The sequence below is a fragment of the Zosterops lateralis genome (assembly GCF_965231275.1).
Source record: "Zosterops lateralis genome assembly, chromosome: 1".
Classification (NCBI taxonomy): Eukaryota; Metazoa; Chordata; class Aves; order Passeriformes; family Zosteropidae; genus Zosterops; species Zosterops lateralis.
In genome coordinates, this window is record NC_139762.1 from 34,524,537 (window position 1) to 34,532,549 (window position 8,013).

At 39.7% G+C, this 8,013-nt stretch overlaps 1 protein-coding gene across 5 annotated transcripts in view; it reads left to right on the forward strand.

Annotated features, from left to right (window-relative positions):
- Positions 1–4,350, forward strand: part of CBX3 (chromobox 3) — a 14,270-nt gene extending 9,920 nt beyond the window's left edge. For all 5 annotated transcript variants that reach the window (XM_083879893.1, XM_083879894.1, XM_083879892.1 and 2 more), the window contains one exon: positions 1,246–4,350. In XM_083879893.1, the coding sequence (XP_083736019.1) occupies positions 1,246–1,372 (127 nt within the window). In that variant the 3' untranslated portion in view covers positions 1,373–4,350. The remainder of the gene's footprint in view (positions 1–1,245) is intronic.
- Positions 4,351–8,013: the final 3,663 nt, after the last annotated feature.

Here is an 8,013-nt window from a genome sequence, read left to right on the forward strand (position 1 = left end):
TCTTGCAGAGGGAATGGCAGGCAGAAATCCAGCTTTACATATTACAATAAGCAGAAGCCAGCTGCTGGGTGACCAGCTGTTTAACCAAGCATAGCGCCAGCTGTTCTGCATGCATCAAAGTGGAATCGAAAGCAACTAGGGGACAAAACAGAGGTAGAGATGAAGAATAAACAATATGGAGAGGCTTGACATTATGGGCTGGTAGGAGGGGAGAATGATGTGGGGAGTTTGTGTTGTTGGGAGGGTAGGTGGGGACCAGCTTCATCAGCTAATGTTGGGAGAAGGATTTCTTGCTTTGTGAACAAATGGGATTAAATTAGTGCTTCTTCCCAGTGTTGAGAAATCAAGACACTGAATTGACATTTGCCGAGAGTCAGATTTCGTAACGTGATGGGATAAAAAGGATGGCTTTCCACAGCCTTTGAGAAGGACAGATTTTCAGAATGGAGTCAAATGAGTGATCTCCTGAGACGTGATTTGTCTTGTGCCTAGACTGCTGAAGATTAGTGCTGTTGGAGATTGTCTACCTTCTGCCTTCTCAAAGTCTCTATAAATTCTGTGTGAAACTTTAAAATGTTGCAAAACAAAGATTGTGTTTGAATTTCTGTAGTGATAATGGGCAAAATCAAACAGAGAGGACTTTTTTTTTGTTTAGTTCAGTTGCAGTTGATTAGTTTTTCATAATTGGTAACAAACACAGGTATGAGTTTGTATGCACAAAGCTGACTTTTAAAGGCAGCATACACTTTAAAATGGAATCCAAAGCATATCAGACTGGCAAGCTTGGTTTGTTACCCCAGGACAGCATCAAGAATAACAGTATGAAATACAGGAAGTTACTTGCATAAACAGTAAATGTAATCTGTATATAAGTATCAGCTCTTAGGATTGGTCCTATTGATTTTTAAGTCTTACTTTGAAGCTTTGATTAATCTTTAAAAGACAAAATTAACCAAGTTTTACTTCTTGCATTACATACTGCAATGTGTAACGTTATAACTGATTCTCTTTGAACAGCATTTTTCTTTCAAACAGAAAAAAAAACATGGGAAGGGAAAAATAGAGGAGCTATGAAACCTTGTCATTACCATTAGTATGGAAAGTTTTGGTAGCTTTAGTGAAAGGTATACTGGAAACTGATTTCTAGCTGATATTCTTTTCAGAACTTAGGACTTACCAAGAGCTGCTAAATGTTTGGAAGTACTGATTGTTAATTTTCTTAAATCCTGCTCTCTTCTACATCAGGAAAGACTCTGATGAGGCAGATTTGGTGCTGGCCAAAGAAGCTAATGTGAAATGTCCTCAGATCGTAATCGCTTTTTATGAAGAACGGCTAACTTGGCATTCATGCCCAGAAGATGAAGCACAATAATTGTTTGCATTGCTTTTTTTATATATAAGAATATTAAAACCTGAAATTTGATTTATTAGCAATGTGAGAAGCATACATTCTAACAAGTTTCAAATTTGATATTTTTTTGAAGTAGTATGTTTTGCATCAACAGCAAGTAAATAAAAGCTTTCTGCAACTTGTTTCATTTATCACAGGAGAGCATTTGATACTACTACTTCCTCCATATTAGGTAAAAGGTTTTATAAAACATTGATGAACCTCCATAGTTATTACAGAATCATAATGAATGTCTAAACAAACTCACAGATGTTTTGTAGTCTTCTATACTATTGATGTGCATGTATCTTCTTTACCCAAACCTAGCCCTTTAAACCAGTAGGGTCATTCTTTTTAGTATTTGGGATCACTTAGTCTTAAGAAGACCAGGTGAAAACTAACTTTGTAGTAATTTGAATGTTATCAGACTGTATATTGTTTACTTTATTGTAAATACTGGTGAACAGTGGTCAATAAAATAGTTTTATATTCTTCCTTTATACTGATAGGCTGTGACTCTTTTGAAGCGGGGTATTTCTCAACTTTTGATATGTTAAACTCAATTTGTAATATATTTAACTGTAAGTTGTTTTCTTGGGGGTAGGCTAATTATTAATATTACCCCACTGCTACTCTTACCACAATACTGGACGAGTGCCAGGCTTTGATTATTAGTTGGGGGTTTTTGTGAATAATGCCTAAGACACTTTCTTTTTCATCAGGAAGGGCCTGTAAAATTAATGTGTTTTGGGTACTCCTGTAAGTCACAGATGGCAACCACACGACTTGGGTACAACAGTTGGTTACAAGGCCAAGTAGCCTCTGCAGGCATACCAGGAAATATTTGACATGTATTGACAGTATTAGCCCTTGATTTAATTTCAGGTCTTAATAAAAGGCTATAGCGTACTCTAGGACTGGTTCAGATGGAATTATTATTCAGGCCATCACCTGAAGAAAACTTACATAGCTCAGCCTTTAAAGTTGAATATTTATATGAAGATACTTAAGTCATATATTTGGAACAGAAGACTTTCTTTCTATTTCAGATTGAATTTTAAAATTAGCCTTATAATCAGCTGCTTGGAGAATACCTTCAGAAGGGCAAAAGTAAAGAATGGGGAACTCAGGAAGAGTAAAGTTGTTTTATTCATCTTTTCACTTGCTTTTATCTACACACCATCTTTTCTTTGTGTTTTGACTACCACAGTTTAGTTTGCCTTAAGATGTGCATATATGTCAATGGCCAAGAACAATTCAGAATTATCCTTAATATATAGTTTTGACTATAAATAAAAAACATAATGCTGAGGACACTGTCAGTGTCAATAGGCTCATAGAATGGTTTGGATTGAAAGGGACCTTGAAGATCTTCCAGTTCCAACCTGCCTGCCATAGGGAGGGGCACCTTTCACTAGACCAGGTTGCTCAAAGCCCCATCCAACCCAGCCTCGAACACTTCCAGGGATGGGTTTCCAACAACTCTGGGCAACCTGTTCCAGTGCCTCACCACCCTCAGAGTAAAAATTTCTTCCTGTAATATCTAGCCTAACCCTATTCTCCGTTTGAAGCCATTTTCCCTCGTCCTGTCACTACATGCCTTTGTAATTCCTCTCCAGCCTGTTGTGAGCCTCCTTTAGGTCCTGAAAGGTTCTCTAAGGTTTCACTGGAGCCTTCTCCAGGTTTAACAATCCAAATTTTCTCAGTTTGTCTTCACAGGAGAGGTGCTACAGCCCTCTGATCATCTTTGTAGCCCTTCTCAAAGGTGAGACAGTTGGGATTGCTGGGGTATGTTTTTCAGAAAAAAGATGGATATTCCTGGAAACTCTCATATAGTGTGCACAGCCTGAAGAGTGAAGGAAAAAATCCAGTCTCTGCTTGATTTTATTTTGATACTGTTTCACAAATCATTGCTATAATTATTTGTACTTGAAATAGTTTCAAAAACCATTTATATTTTGAAACAAAGCCTGTCACTGTAGAACACCTACTTATAGTTAAACAGCAGTGGCTAAACTTGCTATGTGAACTTTTTCCTAAGAATTTTTTATTACTGGTTTTGGGCAAAATTCAGTCTTGTGGCTCTAGGAAAAATCTGATATCCCTGTTAACATGGGGTCCCTTGCACCAAATAATAATAATTTCAGCACTTAACTAACTAACCTCTCTTGCCTGTTCCTTAGACAAATCACCCCGGCTTTGTTACGTGTTTAAGCCTTCTACAGAGTTCATGGCTTAATTTTTGTGAGGCCTGTAATAGGAATATTTATATACCTAGTGTTATAGGATTCTGAAATCCTTGCTTTTTTACCCAGTAGCTTGATAAACACATGGGCTAAAGAGGAATTCCAAAGCAGCTTGTGTTCTCCTACCAGTTTCTTCAGTATGGAGTGCTTTGTAAAGAGTCTTAAAACTGTTCCTGTACAAGTTGCATTTTACTGCCTGAAACTTTGCAGTTTCTGTAACTCATTTCAAGTGTGGATATCAAGTCTGTGTGAAGTTGCTGATTTGAAGCGATACAGGTTGAACAGTTGTTTTTAATTATTGGTTATTGTTAGTGGTAGACAAAGATTTTTGTTGAGAGATTGGTTCTCCTCAATTTGTAACCCTTAAAATACAGATTTGTAACTAGATACAGCTTTTTACATTATATTTAGCTCTTCCTTCTGACTTAATAAAATACACTGTATTCACTATTCAACAACTTTGCAGCTTGTTAGACAGTTCTTTAGATTGCTGATATTTTTTATGTTATGATGGTAAATACGCTGACTGGTATTTGTTTCCTTTTTTTTTCTCCTCATTTTGTGTCAAACTGAGTTTTTCTAGTCATGAAATGCAACACTTTAAAGTTACAAGTTATGTAAAGTTATGCTGAATGTGCTGCATACATAGACAAAAAGTTAACAAATGTTATTAATTTAAAATTACCTGATTAAATAAATGAGATATCTTCTGTAGTTAGTTGAGTTGTGCGGAGGTTTCTGGTCATTGTCTCCTTTTTTATACCAAACCAAATGGGTTTCAGGCTGTCATTTTGTGATTACTCTGTTAATGCTGCTGTCCTGAAAAAAAACCCTACACAAACCACAAAAATCCCAGTTGTGCTTGCTCCAATGCTTCTCACTCTGGTTGAAGAAAATACTCAGGTTAAGAGTAACTGGGTAGTGCTAGTTTATGTAAAATTGAGATCATTATCAGTTATGACATCATGCTCTTATAGCCTGGCTCCTACTTCTTTGCTAGGAAAGAATAAAACTCATACTTTGTTAATTAATATTGTATTAATTGCAAATTAATCAGAGTAATTGCTGTTAAATTGAATAAAACAAATACAGTACCTGTGTCATTCTGCTCCTGATAGTCTTCAAAGCTCCCGCTTGCAGCAAGGAGCCGAACGCAAGCGCGGCGAACGGCAGGGCACAAGCAGTGCCAATGCCAAACCTTTAGGGCATTCAGCCCTCCGCTGTATGAGGGAGTCAATGACAAGGACCCATGCAGAGGAGGGGAGGGAGGCTCTCTCTATGAGGTTCTGACAGGTTTATTAGGGTCAAAGGGGTCAGGGAGAGAAGAGCAACTGACAGAGCTGTACAGCGGCTTTTAAATGAGGGGTGGTACAGTGGGTGGAACAAAGCAACAACCAATGGGTGTCCAGCAGGTGGGGAAACCAAGGGGAGGTACAAGTAACAGCAACCAATGGGCCACATAAAGGCGAGGATACAAAGTTCAAACACCAACCAGGTGCTGTGGAACGCGACATTCTAGGCAAAGGGGGAAGGGTGATCTTTGATGGATGGGCAAGGGATTGGCACAACTGAGGATTGGCATAGAAGGATCAGGAACAAAGGGCAGGGTTAATTTGATGGACAGGAGGGGTGGCGGGAACATTACGGGCAAGACCAACTGTGAGGGAAAACAGAAGTCAGGGATACGCTACAACATACCTGCAAAATATCAGCATTGCAAGTGATTTTTATCAGTTCAGCACAAAAGGATTCTGCACACATTGTGGTAATCCTTTTAGATTTATAGTGCAGGTCTCCTTAAAACTGTTTGACAGTTTCTTAGCATTAGATTATAGTACATTTAGGACTTAACATGTCATAACTTGTAATGTACCTAGAACTACATTTTTCCTTTAACTGCAAATTATCTTACTTGCTTACCTGAATTGCACTCTTGTATCAGAAAATATTGTACTCCTTTCCTATTCTAAGACCTTTCTCCAACATTCTCTGAATTCTCCTTGCCATTGGTGTCCTTCTCTTTCTGTAAATATGTCTTCTCAAAATGCCACCTTTTATTTAACTCTTGAATTTAGCTGCTTATGTTAAGACATGTCTACTCTGCTGACAGAGGCTTCTAAGGCTGAGCTAGTAGCCAAGCCAGATGCCCCCAGATTTATTTCTGAAGTGCCTCTCCTGAAATGAAAAGTTGCTATACAGGCCTGCTGCACTGTAGAAGCTGAAGTGTAATACCATGGAAATAAGGCTGTTGTGGTTCCTGGAACAAAATGTCACAGGACCAAATAGAACCATGTTTTTCCCTCTAGGTTTATAAAGCTATGTCTCCACCAGCTGAAGGAGTTGTGCTTTGTTTTGCAGAGTGAATATCTCACTAAGTCTTGTGGGATTTACCTGACTGATGTATACTTTCACAGACAGTTTCCACCTGACAGTGTTTTCCTATTCTCCTAGCCTTTAGTTGTGACAACACTAGAGGACCTGCAGCAGTGGAGCTAAAAGTGTTTGGTAGTACCTTCATCTCAGCAGGATCAGGAATGAGTTGCAGAGGCTTTGTGCTTCATTCCTGCTGCCTCTTGTTGGCACAATCTCAACTATCAGTTTGGGTAATATCACATCTTTTTGAAGTTTAAATGGAAAACTTCCATGTCCCAAAATGCTTCTCAAAGACTCCTATGAAAGCATTCTGGGCTCTGATTTTAAATAAATGATAGATGGTTTAAGATAGAAAAACTAATAAGTTATGCCAATATTGAAACACTTGTCCCAAAAAAAGAGCCTGCAATTATTCCAGTCTGATGCAAGTAGAAATGGTGCTTTTCTTCCTTGCAGAGTGCTGTAGCATTTTTTAACTTGGTGAGAGAACTGGATATGATTCCCAGGGCTCCAGATGGCGCCTGCCAGATGGAAGCTCATATTATCTTAAGATGCTGGCGTTGATGGCATGGTGTTTGAGAATGCAATAACCCTTTGTGATGGATTTTCTTACTAGATAAAGTAAGTGGTCAAGTACTTGCATGTACTGCAGTGTCTGCCAAAATATTTTAATCTGCTGAAAAGGTCACCCTTCTGGGGATGGGATGGCAGAGTTTGGTTTCCTTTTTTTCCTTGGTTGAATGTACAAGTCCTTCAGATTGGCTTAGACCAGAGGAGGCATCATTGGCTTCTATATACAATTTCTCCTTCCCAGAAATGTTATCCAGGTGCATTGTTCTGCACAGATTTAAAATGTAAGATGTGTATGTAATTTTGTTCCCAAATCTTTGTTGAAAAGCACTGAGCCTTGTTGCCTGAGCTTCTATAAGCAGGATCAACAAACAGGAAGTTCTGTCTTTATAAAGAAAAGGCATGTTAAAGAAACTTAGAATCAAAGAATCATTTAGGTTGGAAAAGACCTTTAAGGTCATTGAGTCCAAACATTAACCCAATACTGCCAACTCTATTGCTAAACTATGTCCCTAAGTGTCACATACACACATTTTTTAAATACCTCTAGAGATGGCGAATCTACTACTTCCCATGGGCAGCCTGTTTCAATGACTGACAAGTCTTTCAGCAAAAAAAAAAAATCCTAATATTCACTCTAAACCTCCTCTGGTGCAACTCAAGGCCTTTTCCTCTCATGCAGTAGCTTGTTTGGTAAAAGAGACTGACCTCAACCAGCTACAACCTCCTTTCAGGCAGCTGTAGAGAGTGATAAGAGCCCTCTGAGCCTCCTCCAGGCTAAGCAACCCCAGCTCCCTCAGACATTCCACATAGGAAACACTTTCAAGACTCTTCCCGGGCTCCATTGCCCTTCTCTGGACTCATTCCAGCACCTCAATGTTTTTCTTGTCATGAGGGGTCAAAACTGGACACAAGATTCAAGGTGTGGCCTCACCAATGCCCAGTACAGAGTGACAATCACTGCCCTGGTCCTACTGGCCACAGTATCTTTAATCCAAGCCAGGATGCCACCGGCCTTCTTGACCACCTGGGCACATGCTGGGCCCACATTCACCTGCTATGTGCCAGCCCCTCCAGTCCTTTTCCAGAGGGCCAGTTTCCAGCTACTCTGCCCTGGCCTGTAGCTCTGCATGTGACCCAAATGCAGGACCCAACATTTTGCCTAGCTGAACCTCAGACAACTGGCCCTGGCCCATCGATCCAGCCTGTCCAGATTCCCCTGCAGAGCCTTCCTACTCTCCTGCAGACCAATACCCCTGCTCACCTTAGTGTTGTCCATGAACTGACTGAGGTGCACTTGATGCCCTCATCTGCATCATCAATAAAGATATGGAACAGGACTGGTCCCAGCGCTGAGCCCTCTGGAACCTCTTGTGACTGAATGCATGTAGCACCATTCATCACCACTCTCTGGGATCAGCCATCCAATCAGTT